Here is a 19,061-nt window from a genome sequence, read left to right as displayed (position 1 = left end):
TCTGGGCTCTTTTTTATTTTGGAGTAATGTAAACAAGTAATGTTTAAGTGTGAATAGAAACAAATGAGTGATAAATGAATGGAACTTCCTAGCTGATTAAAACTGTGTACCGGACCGAGACTCGAACTCGGGACTTTTGCCTTTACGTGCAAGTGCTCTACTAACTGAACTACGCAACCACGACTCACAACCCTTCCTCATGGCTCTCCCGCCAGTATCTAGTCTCTTAATTTCCGAACTTCACAGCGAAATTTTTGGGCAGCACTTCTGGAAGAAAGGATATTGCGGAGACACGGCTTAGGCACAGCTTGAGGGATGTTTTCAGAGCGAAATTTTCAGACTACTGCGGAGTGTGCGCTTACATGAAACTTCTTGGCAGATTAAAACTGTGTGCCGGACCGAGACTGGAACTCGAAGCCTTTGCCTTTCGCGGGCACGTGGGAGATCATTTGCCCTCGAAAGGCAAAGGCTCCACGTTCGAGTCTCGGTCTGATGATGTTTGGTTTGTGGGGCGCACAACTGCGCGGTCATCAGCGCCCGTACAAAGTCCCAGTTGTTACACAGTCCAAGTTTTTTTTATTCGCTCTAATCCAGCCTCTGTCGCGAATGATTATGATGATGTAATGAGGACGACAATAAAAACACCTAATTCCCGTGCAGAGATAATCCCCAAACCGGGCGGGAATCGAACCCGCGACCCTGTGATACAGAGACAGCAACGCTAGCCGCTAGACAACGAGTTGCGAACGAGTGTCTGTCCGGCGCACAGTGTTAATCTGACAGGAAGTTTCACATCAGCGCACATTCCGCTGAAGAGTGAAAACTTCATTCTGGATAAATGTTTCGTTGTTTCCTTTCGAATTCTTGACTAATAATTGTACTGCGTCACACCTATTCAATTCCACAACTAGAAGCGGATCAGTTAAACACCTCAATTGAAATCGTCGTAGAACGGAAACGGCACGTTTCCGTACATTGGTTCCTATACAAAATATTATGTATTCACTCCCCTGTACAATTCCTAGAAGTTTGTAACAGGAACTGCCGAACACCGTGTACACTGCCCGTCCAAAAAGTTCCAAGACAGATTTTATTCCTGGGATATAAGCGATGTCGGCACAGTAACTACGGCGACAGCTTGAACAAACAACTGTAAACAACAGATGTGTATTCGACCAATCAATGTGAGGGGTCAACGTTTTGATGACATAACACATTGAAGCCAACGTGACGCGCGAGTTGGACAACATCCCAAAGAAGGGTTTTCCTGACAGTTTCTGTCAATGTTGTTGTGTCGCAAATCGCAATGGGGAAAAATCTCTAAATCGAATGTTCAAGACATTCTCCAGAATTTGTGAAGAAGAGAATTGTGTTGCAAAGTTTCTCCCGCACACCCTTACTTCCGAACAAAAACACCGATGCGTATACGCTTGCCACGATTTGATTGAAATACAAGAGGCGGACAATGCTTTTCTGGAAAAAATCGTGTATGGTGACGAGACTTGGTGTTATTAGTATGAAGCTATCAGAAAACGACAAAGTACAGGAATCCATGTGAGGGTTCAACGCTTTGACAACATAACACATCGAAGCCAACGTGACGGGCCAGTTGGACAACATCCCAAAGAAGGACTTTTCTGACAGTTTCACATGGTTATACGAACGTTTGTGCGTTGCACTCAAGTGTGTGTGCGTGGGGAGGGGGGGGAGGGGGGGGGAGACTATGTAGAACGCCTGAAGAATTAAAACCACCATCTCAACGTTTCTCTATTTTTTTTTTTATTAATCCAGTCCCGAAAGTTTTGGACTGACAAGGTACATGGTAAGCCAGTGTGGATGCACTTAGTGTGTCTGCCACAGTCTTTGACTACAGAGGTCTTGGGTATAGTGGCTCTGAACCACCTAGATAACCGTACACATTAAAGAGCTTGCATTCGGGACGGTGAAGTACACTGAACCCGGTTCCAATCCGCTAGGGAGATTAATGAAGAGGGCCAATGTGCCAGCCTGACGAGGTATGGTTTTTAGGCGGTTTCCCATATCCCATTAGGTGAATACCGGGCCGATAACTACGTCCGCCTCAGACACATGCTAAGCAAACATTTAAAAACTTTCTCACGCTTGCAAATAGAATTTACTGTAGACGCAGATAAATGGGATGTACTGCTTCCGGCCTGGAGGGTGAATAGTAAATTAATGACCTTAAATGTTTAGTCGTAAACAGCAGCAGCATCAGTGGTTCTGACCCCATTTGCAGCAGATGAAGACGTTACCACAAATCATAATCAACAGACTGATCTGTAGTACATCGAGCCGTTGTGGCAACTGTATCACCACACTTGGGCGTCATGGTCCGTGTGACACTACTGGAGGGTCACTACACATGACAAATGTCTCGTATCAGTGAGTCACGTTTCAAAATACTTTCAGAACATCTTTTAGCGTATACATTATCGTTACTCCACATGTTGAACCTTTAAATTATAGGCCTGAAATTTACAATGAGAGATGATGCCTACAAAAACTGGATAGTCATCTTCGTAAATGTCACGTCCATACACACCAATCCATAATGTGTTTCTTATTAACAGCGTGTTAGCAGGATGTTGTGGATGGGAGAACACGTAATGTAACTCAGATAAGTTACTTGGTTTTTTTATGTTAAGCAATACTACCTATCCGTTTGGATCTAGCGTAAAAGAAGGAAGGAAAATTAGAGTTTAGCGCCACGCGGGCGAACCCGAAAATTGCCTTAACGATTTAGGGAAACCACGGAAAAACTGAAGTTGGACTAGGGCTCAAATCCGCGTCCAGCCTTCCAGATTTAGGTTTTCCGTGATTTCCCTAAATAGCTCCAGGAAAATGCCGGGATGGTTTCTTTGAAAGTGCACGGCTGATTTCCTTCCCCATCGTTGAAACAATCCGATCTTGTGCTTCGTCCCTAATGACCTCGATGTCGACATGGCGTTAAACGCTCACATTCGTTCCTAAAGCTGGATTGCCGGAAAAGATTTAAATTGCCGTCCTCCCGAATGCGATTCGAGTACCTTACAACTGCACCATCTCGCTCGATAATCACAAATTACTCAGAAAGTAATTCACTGTCTCAAAAGGATATTCCAGTTAACTTAAGGAACATTGTAATTCACTGCAGCTTAAAGTAACAGGTAATACATCATGATAGCGTTATATAACGACAAAGCCAGAGCAAATAAAGCAGATTTTCATAATACGGAGCATTGAAACAGTCTCATCAGTACACAGTGCACTCGCATTCTTCCCTGTCGGGAACATAAGGTTGAATTCTTACATGCTAACGATCACGTAATATCGACTGTAATCTGCAATAAAATTTCAGAAACATATTGCATATTTTGATGTAACTTCCACAATGGTTGTGGACTAATCAGTTATACCTGTCACCAGGTGTTTAATGGCGGAGAGATCTGGATATCTTCCTGCTCGGAGCAAATGTCGTACACCATTTAGGGCCTTGAGCTTTCGCCCTTACCGTGACGAAGCAGCAAATCGCTTTCCTATCTAAAACGCCAGGTTAATGGCTTAAGGACTGCTCTTTTATCGTTCTGCTGTGAACACGAAAGACAAACAAAAGTATTAATTGATATTCCCATCCAGAAGATGTTGCCATGGCTCTGGTCTTTATGTCATAGGCAGTTGTACTATGAAGATGACGCACATCGTGTAAAAGTGCTACACGAACACGATCATTAACTGGATACTGGCATTCAGTCTTCACTGAATACAACCACCACCACTCCACTCACCAGTCAATCCTTTCACGCTACCAGAGGTGACATGCACGGTGATGGTGTGATGTACGAGGTGGCTTTGGACTTGCGCCTGGGAGGACGGCGGCGGTTCGAATCCCTGTGTGGCTATCCTGATTTAGATAGTTTCTAAAAGTAGCGCCATTTATCTTCTGTATATAAGGTAACACTACGCAGAGGGTTTCTGATTCAGAAATCTTATTTTAACATTGGTTGTGTGTGATAAGATCTAGTGTCGGAATTCGATAAAGGCAGGAACGTGACTGCGTGATATCGTTCCACGGTATTGCTGCTCGCGTTGGTCGAGATCCTATGCCCGTCATATGAATATTGAATCGATCGGTTCAGTAAGGCCATACTTAACACCACCAAGATCTGAACCACCCCATGCGATTGTCGCTTGAGAGGACAGACATATTGTTCGCTGTGCAGTGCAGGATCCCGTTGCCCGTCCCTGCATACCAATATACAGAGGGTGTTCGGCAGTTGCCCTGGCCAGCCGATTGTCCAGATATCGCACTCACTGAAAACATCTGACCATCTGTTGCCGAAAGACTAGCACGCTACTCCAATCGCCAGCCATTACGATTGATGAACTCTGGCAAGAAGTTGAAGCAGCATGGAATAAAGTACTCTCATTTCTCGTCCAAGCCAAGTTCTATCCACGGTTGCTGTCATGTATAACCCAAAATCAGCTAAAAATTTTATCTTATATACTTTATACCATACTGCGTACCATAAAGAAGCAAAATTTCGTTACAGTAAACCCTAACTACACTCCTGGAAATGGAAAAAAGAACACATTGACACCGGTGTGTCAGACCAACCATACTTGCTCCGGACACTGCGAGAGGGCTGTACAAGCAATGATCACACGCACGGCACAGCGGACACACCAGGAACCGCGGTGTTGGCCGTCGAATGGCGCTAGCTGCGCAGCATTTGTGCACCGCCGCCGTCAGTGTCAGCCAGTTTGCCGTGGCGTACGGAGCTCCATCGCAGTCTTTAACACTGGTAGCATGCCGCGACAGCGTGGATGTGAACCGTATGTGCAGTTGGCGGACTTTGAGCGAGGGCGTATAGTGGGCATGCGGGAGGCCGGGTGGACGTACCGCCGAATTGCTCAACACGTGGGGCGTGAGGTCTCCACAGTACATCGATGTTGTCGCCAGTGGTCGGCGGAAGGTGCACGTGCCCGTCGACCTGGGACCGGACCGCAGCGACGCACGGATGCACGCCAAGACCGTAGGATCCTACGCAGTGCCGTAGGGGACCGCACCGCCACTTCCCAGCAAATTAGGGACACTGTTGCTCCTGGGGTATCGGCGAGGACCATTCGCAACCGTCTCCATGAAGCTGGGCTACGGTCCCGCACACCGTTAGGCCGTCTTCCGCTCACGCCCCAACATCGTGCAGCCCGCCTCCAGTGGTGTCGCGACAGGCGTGAATAGAGGGACGAATGGAGACGTGTCGTCTTCAGCGATGAGAGTCACTTCTGCCTTGGTGCCAATGATGGTCGTATGCGTGTTTGGCGCCGTGCAGGTGAGCGCCACAATCAGAACTGCATACGACCGAGGCACACAGGGCCAACACCCGGCATCATGGTGTGGGGAGCGATCTCCTACACTGGCCGTACACCACTGGTGATCGTCGAGGGGACACTGAATAGTGCACGGTACATCCAAACCGTCATCGAACCCATCGTTCTACCATTCCTAGACCGGCAAGGGAACTTGCTGTTCCAACAGGACAATGCACGTCCGCATGTATCCCGTGCCACCCAACGTGCTCTAGAAGGTGTAAGTCAACTACCCTGGCCAGCAAGATCTCCGGATCTGTCCCCCATTGAGCATGTTTAGGACTGGATGAAGCGTCGTCTCACGCGGTCTGCACGTCCAGCACGAACGCTGGTCCAACTGAGGCGCCAGGTGGAAATGGCATGGCAAGCCGTTCCACAGGACTACATCCAGCATCTGTACGATCGTCTCCATGGGAAAATAGCAGCCTGCATTGCTGCGAAAGGTGGATATACACTGTACTAGTGCCGACATTGTGCATGCTCTGTTGCCTGTGTCTATGTGCCTGTGGTTCTGTCAGTGTGATCATGTGATGTATCTGACCCCAGGAATGTGTCAATAAAGTTTCCCCTTCCTGGGACAATGAATTCACGGTGTTCTTATTTCAATTTCCAGGAGTGTAGTTCGTGCTTCAGTATTTCGGAAATCAGCGATAATTATGATTGGTTTTTTAAAGCGAAGTGGAATGTCGTCTTACTGACTATATAGGGTGGTCCACTGATAGTGACCGGGACAAATATCTCACGAAATAAGCATCAAACGAAAAAACTACAAAGAACGAAACTCGTCTAGCTTGAAAGGGGAAACCAGATGGCGCTATGGTTGGCCCGCTAGATGGCGCTGCCATAGGTCAAACGGATATCAACTGCGTTTTTTTTTCTTTTTAAATAGGAACCCCCATTTTTTATTAATATTCGTGTAGTACCTAAAGAAATATGAATGCTTTAGTTGGATCATTTTTTTCGCTTTGTGATATTTGGCGAAAATGGCTCTGAGCACTATGGGACTCAACTGCTGAGGTCATTAGTCCCCTAGAACTTAGAACTAGTTAAACCTAACTAACCTAAGGACATCACAAACATCCATGCCCGAGGCAGGATTCGAACCTGCGACCGTAGCGGTCTTGCGGTTCCAGACTGCAGCGCCTTTAACCGCACGGCCACTTCGGCCGGCTGATAGTTGGCGCTGTAATAGTCACAAACGTATAAGTACGTGGTATCACGTAACATTCCGCCAGTGCGGGCGGTATTTGTTCCGTGATACATTACCCGTGTTAAAATGGACCGTTTACCAATTGCGGGAAAGGTCGGTATCATGTTGATATATGGCTACTGTGATCAAAATGCTCAACGGGCGCTTGCTATGTATGCTGCTCGGTATCCTGGACGACATCATCCAAGTGTCCGGACCGTTCGTCGGACAGTTGCGTTATTTAAGGAAATAGGAAGTGTTCAGCCACATGTGAAACGTCGACCACGACCTGCAACAAATGATGATGCCCAAATAGGTGTTTTAGCTGCTATCGCGGCTAATTCGCACATCAGTAGCATACAAACTGCGCGAGAATCGGGAATCTCAAAAACGTCGATGTTGAGAATGCTACATCAACATCGATTGCACCCGTACCGCATTTCTATGCACGAGGAATTGCATGGCGACGACTTTGAACGTCGTGTACAGTTCTGCCACTGGGCACAAGAGAAGTTACTGGACCATGACAGATTTTTTGCACGCATTATATTTAGCGACGAAGCGTCATTCACCAACAGCGGTAACGTAAACCGGCATAATATGCACTATTGGGCAACGTAAAATCCACGATGACTGCGACAAGTGGAATATTAGCGACCTTGGCGGGTTAATGTATGGTGCGGCATTATGGGAGGAAGGATAATTGGCCCCCATTTTATCGATGGCAATCTAAATGGTGCAATGTATGCTGATTTCCTACGTAATGTTCTACCGATGTTGCTACAAGATGTTTCACTGCCTGACAGAATGGCGATGTACTTCCAACATGATGGATGTCCGGCACATAGCTCGCGTGCGGTTGAAGCGATATTGAATAGCATATTTCATGACAAGTGGATTGGTCGTCGAAGCACCATACCATGGCCCGCACGTTCACCGGATCTGACGTCCCCGGATTTCTTTCTGTAGGGAAAGTTGAAGGATATTTGCTATCAGTGATCCACCGACAACGCCTGACAACATGCGACAGTGCATTGTCAATGCATGTGCGAACATTACGGAAGGCGAACTACTCGCTGTTCAGAGGAATGTCGTTACACGTATTGCCAAATGCATTGAGGTTGACGGACATCATTTTGAGCATTTATTGCATTAATGTGGTATTTACAGGTAATCACGCTGTAAGAGCATGCGTTCTCAGAAATGATAAGTTCATAAAGGTACATGTATCACATTGGAACAACCGAAATAAAATGTTCAAACGTACCTACGTTCTGTATTTTAATCTAAAAAACCTACCTGTTACCAACTGTTCGTCTAAAATTGTGAGCCATATGTTTGTGACGATTACAGCGCCATCTATCACAATGCGAAAAAAGTGGTCCCACTAAAACATTTCTCTACGTACTACACGAATGTGTAATAAAAATGGGGGTTCCTATTTAAAAATACGCAGTTGATATCCGTTTGACCTATGGCAGCGCCATCTAGCGGGCCAACCATAGCGCCATATTGTTTCCGCCTTCAAGCTAGACAAGTTTCGTTCTTTGTAGTTTTTTCGTTTGACGCCTATTTCGTGAGATATTTGGCCCGGTCACGATCAATAGACCACCCTGTATAAAGATAAAGAAGATTCTAGAAACCAGTTGATGACTGAGGATGTAAAAAAGAACATGCAGGAGAAGTTTCCAGAGAAGATAATGGCGTCAGTGATATAAGAGAATGTAGGGTAACAGAGCAAAGTTAAAACTACTAAAGGTAAGGGAAAATTTCGACAGGTTAATCAGTTTTATTGACATCAGTCCGGATTGCCAAAAGTATTGCATTCCATTAAAAGATACGCGACAATAAGTAATGAAAGAACAGTGTACAAAAGAGTCTCAACTAAAGGTAAGTTTCTTCTTTGAGCCATTATAAACAGATATGGGAGTTGAAAATATTGTTATGGAACCAACATCAGGTAGTTTTGCTCATTTGACTGCTGTGAACCATATTACTGTAGCCCGAGAAGACAGCAGTAAATAAATCGTGAAGTACGTACCATTCCACAGTAAACGTTGCACCTTCATTTTTGACTACATACAGCAATATATAGTGCAGTATTGTATACAGGATATTTCACTATTATAGGTATAAACGAAACGAATGAGTAGAAGACAATGATACAAGCAGATAATCCTAACAAACATAGGTCTGGAAACAAATGGTTTTCCCGATACGGCAAACATACAAGTGCAGTCGTGTCAGTGTTACATCACTGTAAATGTCTGAGGCTAGGTTTATTTCGAAACACCGCTAGTGAGACGTAAATGACAAAGCGATAAACTGCCCTTGTTTCATTTCATAGTCATTACGTGTACCTAAGTACTGGTAAACTGCGTTTCAACAAATGTCTCAATCATGTGTCGCCAGTATTATGCCTTCCCACGTCGGATTCTTTTGCGTGGCGACATTTAAAAGCTTTGGTGTTTTCCAGCACTGTTGATAGTGTTGATGAACTCCGGGAACGCTTTATCGATGACTGTCAATGCATTCGAATCACGGATGGGGCATTTAAACGTGTACGGGCTTCGATGAGGTGAGAAGACGTGCTGATGCCTACCTTCACATGAATCGTGGGCGTGTGGTACACTTTTTGTGTTGTGTTTGTCCTAGCTGCAGTTTGGATACTCTGGATCTCTGTTATAAGGTGTTCATGCACTCAGTCGTGATAAGTCTTATTGGGGAAAACCATTTTTTTGCGGACCTATGTTTATTAGGATTTTATGTACCGGGTGGTTATAGTTAAACTTTCCCTATTTGACACGTTATAACACGGAAACTAATTACAGTAGGAGTACCAAACTTGATAGCGTTAATATCAAGGACATGGGAAAGATAAATAATGTAGAATCAGTTCAATTGAAACACTTTCAACGTGAAGCTACGGTGCATCATACCATTACATATACAATTACTGCTACAAAAGCGGCCCAATATGGCGCTCATCAGTCTCCTTAAGAGTCTGAAAGTGCAGGATTGCATTCTGCACAGCAGAACGAAGCATGTCCGTAGGTATGCTGGCTACCTGTGCTTAAGATCAGCACATGTGTGAATGTTCCCCTGGTAAACCCCGTCCTTCAGGTGCCCCACAACCAGAAATCACAGGGAGTGAGATCAGGTGATCGCACCGGCCAAGCATTTGGAATCGATCGGCTGATAATTCGATCGTTTGCAAATGTGTTTCGGAGAAGCAGGGAACTTAACGATTGATGTGCGGTGGGGCCTCATCTTGCATGACAACTGTTGATTTCAACGCGTCTCTCTCATGTAGGACTGGTATGACATGCCAGAGAAGCATATCGCAGTAACGCTGGCCTGCCACACTGCACGTCTTTGGTCCTTGAGCACCAACCTGACCAAAAAAGAATGGGCCAATAATGAACGTAGCCGTTAAGCCACACCATACGGTGACACGTTCACCATACAGAGGAACTTCATGCACAGTGACTGGAGGCGAAGATCCCTACAGTCGGCAATTCTGTGTGTTCACTTGACCCGTCAAAGAAAAATGAGCTTCGTCTGTCCACAGGATGACCCTCGTCAACTTCAATCCTTGCGAGAAAGTGGAGAGGGAAGTCAATACGTCGTTGTGCGTCCTGCAGTGCAATCTACTGTACGATATGCATCTTGTACAGATACCATTTGAGAATGTTTCGAAGCACCTTCCGTACAGTAGACCACAGGATGTTCAACTGTCGTGACACAACACCTGCACTGCGTGACGATCGGGAATTGTGCGCAGCGTTGCCTGCCATAGCAACAGCGGGTTCATCAACCACCGATCGTCTGCCTCTTCCCGGAGCGACGCCTAGTTTTCCAGTTGATTCGAACTACATCATGCTCCTCACAGCAGGTGGAGAAAGAGGACCCTTCCATAATCCTTTCAGCTGGTGATATTCTCGAAGTGCAGCTGCAGCATTACTGTTGTTTTGATAATAGGGCTTCACCAATAATGTCCTGCTCCTGTTGTCCAACCTCGTGTTGACAAGGCAACAAGTGCACTGCGACTGGTCAGATGTGTGAGACCATGAATCACGATCACCTATCACGGGATCTGGTGGCCATAGTTGGAACTAGACGGTGGCGCTGTGACGCATGGAAATCATGCACCCCATACTCTGGACATTGCTGCTACCAAGGTTGTTACTCGTATGGTAATTAGTTTCCGTGTTATAACGTATTAAATAGGGAAAGTTTAATTATAACCACACGGTATATAGACTGAAGCGGCGAGTGAAAATTGTCACTCACCGCTTCAGTCTAAGGGTATAAAATCATATCTGTATGACGGCGGTAAAGTCTTGTAACTGTGTCATTTCTTTTATTAGGATTATCTGCTTGTTTAATTGTCCTCTATTCGTTCCTTTCGTTTATACCAATAATAGTCAAAAACACTGTACGTCAGACATGTTTAATGTAACATTTGCATATCTATTGTAATTTGTTTAATCCTATTTTTCATTGTTTGGAAACGATTATCTTCGTTATTTTTAAATTAAATGTACTGAACAGTACGTTACATAATACTACAGTTGATCTAGTTTTTCTTTAACCAGTACATATGCTGCATACTTCATTCCTAATTGTAGCTTCAGGTAACTACTTTATAAAACATTTATATAATTCGGTCTTTCAATAACTTGGACTGGGATACGCACCAATTAGTCCAAAGCAGTGTGGTTGCACTGTGGACTTTTCTGATCATAAGTATCTGGACACCTATTAAAACTAAACTAAACTCCTCCCAACAGGCCACGAAGGTCCACCGGTACTGACCGGCCGCCATGTCATTCTCAGCTTATAGGCGTCACTGGATACGGATATCGAGGGGCATGTGGTCAGCACATCTCGAAGTGCAGCTGCAGCATTACTGTTGTTTTGATAATAAGGCTTCACCAATAATGTCCTGCTCCTGTTGTCCAACCTCGTGTTGACAAGGCAACAAGTGCACTGCGACTGGTCAGATGTGTGAGACCATGAATCACGATGACCTATCACTCAGTCTAAGGGTATAAAATCATATCTCTATGACGGCGGTAAAGTCTTGTAACTGTGTCATTTCTTTTATTAGGATTATCTGCTTGTTTAATTGTCCTCTATTCGTTCCTTTCGTTTATATGCTACTTCTCAATCAAGTAGCTCCTCATTTTGCCTCACAAGGGCTGAGTGCACGCCGCTTGCCAACAGCGCTCGGCAGACCGGATGGTCACCCATCCAACTGCTAGCCCAGCCCGACAGCTCTTAACTTCGACGATTGACAGGAACCGGTGTTACTACTGCGACAAGGCCGTTGGATGGATACCTATTAGCAGACAATAATAAAGGATTTGTCCAACCTTCGTCTTTATGACGGCTTGAACGCTGCTACGCACACTTTCAAGGAGGTATCTGTATGTCTGTGCAGTACTGACAGTCCATTCTTCGTCAAGAGCCGAAAACAGAAAAGGTAGTGATGTTGGACGCTGGGATCTGGAGCAAAGTCGACGTTTTAACTCATCCCAAAGGTGTTCCACTTGATGCAGGTTGGAACTCTGGGCAGGCTAGTCCATTTTAGGAGTTTTATGGACCACAAAACATTGTCTCGCAGATGCCTCAGAGGCTGCATGTCATGCTGATACAATCATCGTCTCCAAACCGTTTCTCTACTCTACGCAAAACACAATGCTGTAGCATGAGTTCATATCCTTATGCATTTAGTTTTTTCTTAAGCGGAGTAATGTTCAAATGTGTGTGAATTCCTATGGGACCAAACTGCTTAGGTCATCGGTCCCTAGACTTACACACTACTTAAACTAACTTATGCTAAGAACAACACAGACATCCATGCCCGAGGCAAGACTCGAACCTCCGTGCCGCGCAGTCCGTGACGGACCATGTCCCAACCACGAAAAACAAACTGTACTGAATGAATGTGAATGTCGTGTGACCAGGGCCTCCCGTCAGGTAGACCGTTCGCCGGGTGCAAGTCTTTCGATTTAACGCCACTTCGGCGACTTGCGCGTCGATGGGGATAAAATGATGATGATGATGATTAGGACTACACAACACGCAGTCCCTGGGCGGAGAAAATCTCCGACCCAGCCGGGAATCGAACCCGGGCCTTTAAGATTGCATTCTAACATTCTATCGCGCTGTGGCCACTCAGAGCTACGGGGGGGGGGGGGGGGGGGGGGACGAAGACCTATACTGTAACACGTCCGTACTTCACTGTTGGCGCCACACATGACGACAGGTAACGCTCTCCAAGTATTTGCAAACGTGATTAATTACTCCAAATCAATCGTTTCCAGTCATCCACTGTCCAGTGCTGTCGCTCTTTGCATCAACTCAAGCGTCGCTTAGCGTTGACTATGTTTGGCTTATGGAGGAATACTCGATCATTGTACCCTATTACTTTTAACTCGATATTCACAGTCAGTGTGCCATCTAGACTGCTGGTAACACTTCGGAATTCACGTGTGATTCCTTCTGCTGATTTCATACGATTTTTTACAACCACCCTGCGCAATGTTCGATGGTCCTTGTCCCTCAATGCATGAGGTTTGCCTGGTCTTAGTTTAGCTTCGATGGATCCTCCGCATTTCGACTTCACAGTCACATCACCAGCAGTGTAGACGTGGGCACCTTTAGAGGGGTTGAAATGTCCCTGATGCATTTGTTACTCAGCTGACATCCAATTATTATTCCATATTCGAAGTCAATGAGCTCTCCTGACCGATCTACGGTGTGTGAGAAAATTAATGAGATTGATTTTTTTATCCACCACGGTTTTTTTTAACGAAAATGATGTCCCCTTCCCAGTGTTGGTAGCAACGCTGAAAGGCTCCAACTGGTAAGACCTTTAACACGTCGATCACGTTCTTTTGAGCGTGACTGCTACGGTCGCAGGTTCGAATCCTGCCTCGGGCATGGATGTGTGTGATGTCCTTAGGTTAGTTAGGTTTAAGTAGTTCTAAGTTCTAGGGGACTGATGACCCCAGCTGTTAAGTCCCATAGTACTCAGAGCCATTTTTGAACGTTCTTTTGAATGTTCTCCAGAGTCCCAAAATAACGTCCATTTAAGACTTCTTCGCCGCTCGGGGTAACTGCAGGGTCTGGGTGCCTTTCCACGATTCGCGCGGCTCCCTGTGTCGGAGGTTCGAGTCCTCCCTCGGGCATGGGTATGTGTGTTGTCCTTCGCGTAAGTTAGTGTAAGTTAGATTAAGTAGTGTGTAAGCTTGGGGACCGATGATCTCAGCAGTTTGGTCCCATAAGATCTTACCACAAATTTCCAAATTAAGACATTTTCCAATTTCGGGTAAAGATAAACGTCACAAGGACTCAGATCAGGTGAGTAGGAGGCTGTGGAACAACAGGAATGCCTTTTGAGGTCAAAAATTCCATGACTGAAGTGGGTGTGTGACATGGTGCGTTGTAATGACGTACATCTTCGTAAAACACTTGTTCACAGTTTGTCTTGGATAAACATTTTTTCTTATGCACGACACTCCTATTATCAAAAAAGTAAATCAGATTTGTTTTGATCTTTGATTTGCTCATTCGAGCTTTTTTCGGGCCAGGAAATGTCTCAGTGCGCCACTCCCCACTCTGCCGCTTTGTCTCAGTACCGCACTAAGAAATGTGGGATTCATCTCCTGTAACCACACGACTGAACCATTCGTGGTCATTGGCAGTCCTCTCAAGAAGACCAATGCACACATTTTTTCGATTTTCCTTCTGCTCATTTGTGAGGTTTTTCGGCACCATTTTGGCACAAACCGTTCGCATGTGCAAATTTTCGGTCAAAATTTGATGTACGCTGAAAGTGTTTAAGTTTGACAGGTAACGCACCATCATTATTGTTTAACGTCGGACTGATCTCACAAGAGCAAGCACACGTTTGACATTCTCGTCGGTTTCTGAACTTAAGATCTCTCTGAGCGAGTTCGTCTTCAACTTATTCTCTGCCATCCAAAAATGATTTGTGCCAGCGGAAAAATTTTACTCTTGATAGGGATGTTCCCCGTAGGCCTGTATCAACTCTTCAAAGGTCACATTTGCGGATTCCCAAGTTTAACACAAAATCTGATGGCATAACATTGCTCTAAATTCCGCTGTTCTACCTTCGTAACAGACAACAAAAACATAACTTCACTTGTGGCGCTCTCAAAAGTCACGTGATGGCTGTACAGAGCTGAAACTCGGCGTCTGGAAGGGATGAATATACCAGTCTGCACAAGTCGGACAACATAGCGCTGCTAGATCGTTCGCAATGTTGTCAGTCTCATTACTTCTCTCGCACGTCTCGTGTTCTGCTGTTACTGCTTTCCACTGACATCTAGTGGTTAACTCTGTGTTATGCACTGAAGGTCCAATGAAACTGGTACGCCGCGCGGAGTGGTCGCGTGGTGTGAGACGCCATTCACGGATTGCACGACCCCTCCCGCCGGAGGTTCGAGTCCTCCCTCGGACATGGGTGTGTCTGTTGTTCTTAGCATAAGTTAATTTAAGTAGTGTGTAAGTCTACGGGCCGATGACCTCAGCAGTTTGGTCCCTTAGGAAATCACACACATATATCGTATAGGGTCCCAACGAGCAGAAGTGCCGCAACACGACGTGACATGGTCTCGAAAATAGTTCAAATGGCTCTGAGCACTATGGGACTTAACTTCTGAGGTCATCAGTACTCTATAACTTAGAACTATTTTAAACCTAACTAACCTAAGGACATCACACACATCCATGGCCGAGGCAGGAATCGAACCTGCGACCGTAGCGTTCGCGTGGTTCCAGACTGTAGCGCCTAGAACAGCTCGGCCACACCGGCCGGCCATGGACTCGACTAATGTCTGAAGTAGTGCTGGAGGGAATTGACTTCATTAATCCTGCAGGACTGTCCACAAATCCGTAATAGCACGAGCGGGTGGAGGTCTCTTCTGAATAGCATATTGCGATGCAACCCATAATGTTCATGTCTGGGGAACTTGGTAACCAGTGGAAGTGTTTAAACTCAGAAGAGTGTTCCTGGAGCCACTCTGTAGCAATTGTGGACATGTTGGGCGTCGCATTGTCCTGCTGGAATTGAACAAGTCCGTCGGAATGCATGATTGAAATGAATGGATGCAGGTGATCAGACAGGATGCTTACGTACGTGTCATCTGTCAGAGTCGTATCTAGACGTATCAGGGGTCCTATAACACTGCAACTGTATACTCCCCACACCATTATAGACCCTCCACCAGCTTGAAGGGGTCCTATATCACTGCAACTGTATACTCCCCACACCATTATAGACCCTCCACCAGCTTGAACAGTTCCCTGCTGACATGGAGGGTCCATGGATTCAAGAGGTTGTCTCCATACCCGTACACATTCATCCGCTCGATACAATTTGAGCCGGCCGAAGTGGCCGAGCGGTTCCAGGCGCTACAGTCTGGAACCGCGCGACCGCTACGGTCGCAGGTTCGAATCCTGCCTCGGGCATGGAAGTGTGTGATGTTCTTAGGTTAGTTAGGTTTAAGTAGTTCTAAGTTCTAGGGGACTGATGACCTCAGAAGTTAAGTCCCATAGTGCTCAGAGCCATTTGAACCATTTTTTTTTTTATACAATTTGAAATGAGACTCGTCCGCCCAGGCAACCTGTTTCCAGTCATCAACAGTCCAATGTAGATGTTGTCGGGCCCAGGCGAGGCATAAAGCTTTGCGTCGTGCAGTCATCTAGGGTATAGGAGTGGGCCTTCGGCATCGAAAGCCCATATCGATGACGTTTCGTTGAAGGGTTCGCACGCTGACACTTGTTGATGACGCAGCATTGAAATCTGGAGCAGTTTGCGGAAGGGTTGCATTTCTGTCACGTTGAACGATTCTCTTCAGTTGTCGTTGGTCCCGTTCTTGCAGGATCTTTTTCCGGCCGCAGCGATGTCGGAGATTTGATGTTTTACCTAATTTCTGATAGTCACAGTATACTCGTGAGTGGTAGTACGGGAAAATCCCCGCTTAATCGCTGCCTCGGAAATGCTGTATCCCATCGCTCGTGCGCCGACTGTAACACCGCGTTCAAACTTTCTTAAATCTTGATTACCTGCCATTGTAGCAGAAGTAACCGATCTAACAGCTGCGCCAGGCACTTGTTGTCTTATATAGGCGTTGCCGAGCGCAACGCCGTATACTGCCTGTTCACATATCTCTGTTTTAAATATGCATGCCTGTACGAGTTTCTTTGGCTCTTCAGTGTATATTGGTGTCCCGACACTTTTGATCAGATAGTATATCTGCTATCCTTCCCAGTGTTAAAATTTTAATTGCTATCGGTGTATTTATTGACGTGTTGCAGGGCACTTCACGCAGCTGGTGTGGGCGTCGACGACGCACGTGGGGCTGGGCAAGGCGCGGTCGCGCTCTGGCAAGGTGCTGGTGGTGGCGCACTACCGGCCGGCGGGCAACGTGTCGGGCCTGTTCCAGCAGAACGTGTTCCCGCCGCTGGCGCTGCCGCAGCCGCAGGCGCCGCCGCCGCAGACGCCCGCCGAGGCGCGCCGGCGCACGCGCAGCCGCCGGCGCGACGACTCGGACAGCGAGTCCGGCTCGGCGAGCGAGTCGAGCGCGTCGGCCAACGCCTCGTAGCGGCTGCTGGGGGCCGTGCGCGGCACGCCCCTAGTCGCCGCCCTGCGAGCAGCGGGTGCGTACCTGCGCGCTGCCTCTGCCCATTCCGACTACTTTTATACCACTATTCAATAGCACCGTGTAAGTAGAGAACTCCTGCACCATTTCCGAGTGCTTCGCTTCTGCTCGCTTCCTTAGATTTACGTACACAAACACAACGCTAGTTTTTAGGTATACAGCGCACGAGCTGGTAACTTCTGTACTGTGCATGAGTCGCTATTGTATGAAATCTGGGTGGCTCTTGCTGCACAACCTGGACCCGAGGCAACAGCTTCTTCGACACTTACGAGAATCTGGACACGATACACTGACGATGCAAATGTATCTATAAACTACAGGCGTAGAATATTGCAGTGCCTGTGTTATTCCGAATTACAATGCAATGTTCTTTTGGACATGCATGCATGTCCAAAGGAACAGAAAATGGTTCAAATGGCTCTAAGCACTATGGGACTTAACATCTGAGATCATCAGTCCTCTAGACTTAGAACTACTTAAACCTATCTAACCTAAGGACTTCACACACATCCATGCCCGAGGCAGGATTTGAATGTGCAACCGTTGCAGCAGCGCGGTTCCGGACTGAAGCGCCTAGAACCGCTCGGCCACCGCGGCCGGCAAAGGAACAGACACTACGGCGACTACAGCCGTTACGAAATACATCAAATATATTCGCAATTTCGAATGTGGACAACCGTCAGCTGTATAATGGAATGACGACAATTAAACTTTGGGGCGGACCGGGAGTCGAACCCACATTTCCCGCTTATCGCGGGCGGTCGCCTTACCATTAGGCTACCCGAGCACGACTCACGGCCAAACCCAAACTATGCGTAGGAACATTGCGTCGTAATTCGGAATAATACAATCGCTACAATATAGTATTTATCCGCCGCCGGCCGAAGTGGCCGTGCGGTTCTAGGCGCTGCAGTCTGGAACTGCGAGACCGCTACGGTCGCAGGTTCGAATCCTGCCTCAGGCATGGATGTGTGTGATGTCCTTAGGTTCGTTAGGTTTAACTAGTTCCAAGTTCTAGGGGGCTAATGACCTCAGAAGTTGAGTCCTATAGTCCTCAGAGCCATTTGAACCATTTTTTTTATTTATCCGCCGACACAGGGCAAGCGACTTTCACGTAAAATATCTCATCTGTACGAGACTATACGTCGTGTATGTACGAGTACAGACTATAGACACATGGTTTATGACATGTGGAAGATTGGGTCTAGCCGTGAGTCGTGCTCGGACAGCCTAATGGTAAGGCGACCGCTCGTGAAAAGTGGGAAATCCGAATCCGAGTCTTGGTCCGGAACAAATTATCATTGTCTTCATTCCACTATACAGCTGATGGTTGTCCATATTCGGAATTGAAAATACATTTTATATACTTTGTACCGGCTGTAATCGCCGCAGTAACTCTTCCTGTGGACACATGCGTGTCCAAACAAGCATTGTATCGTAATTCAGAGTAACAAAGGCAATCCAATATCGCATTTATCTGCTGACACCAGGCACAGAATTTCACGTAAAATGTCTCGCCTGTACGAGAATATACATAATCGATGTACGAGTACAGGGTGTAGACACATTGTTGACGAAATAGGGAAGTTTGGGTTTCAAAAAATGGTTCAAATGGCTCTGAGCACTATGGGACTCAACTGCTGTGGTCATAAGTCCCCTAGAACTTAGAACTACTTAAACCTAACCAACCTAAGGACATCAAACACATCCATGCCCGAGGCAGGATTCGAACCTGCGACCGTAGCGGTCGTGCGGTTCCAGACTGTAGCGCCTTTAACCGCTCGGCCACTCCGGCCGGCAAGTTTGGG

General features: G+C 46.5%; 1 protein-coding gene across 1 annotated transcript in view; it reads left to right on the top strand.

Moving 5' to 3' along the window:
- The window catches only part of LOC126470909 (Golgi-associated plant pathogenesis-related protein 1-like), a 140,755-nt gene that overhangs the window by 76,160 nt on the left and 45,534 nt on the right, over positions 1-19,061 (top strand). The window contains exon 5 of the mRNA XM_050098939.1: positions 16,910-17,072. Coding sequence (XP_049954896.1) covers positions 16,910-17,072 — 163 coding nt within the window. The remainder of the gene's footprint in view (positions 1-16,909; positions 17,073-19,061) is intronic.

This window comes from Schistocerca serialis, chromosome 3, assembly GCF_023864345.2.
Source record: "Schistocerca serialis cubense isolate TAMUIC-IGC-003099 chromosome 3, iqSchSeri2.2, whole genome shotgun sequence".
In the NCBI taxonomy this organism is placed as follows: domain Eukaryota; kingdom Metazoa; phylum Arthropoda; class Insecta; order Orthoptera; family Acrididae; genus Schistocerca; species Schistocerca serialis.
The sequence above is the reverse complement of the archived record's forward strand: the minus strand, read 5'-3'. Positions and strand labels throughout refer to the sequence as shown.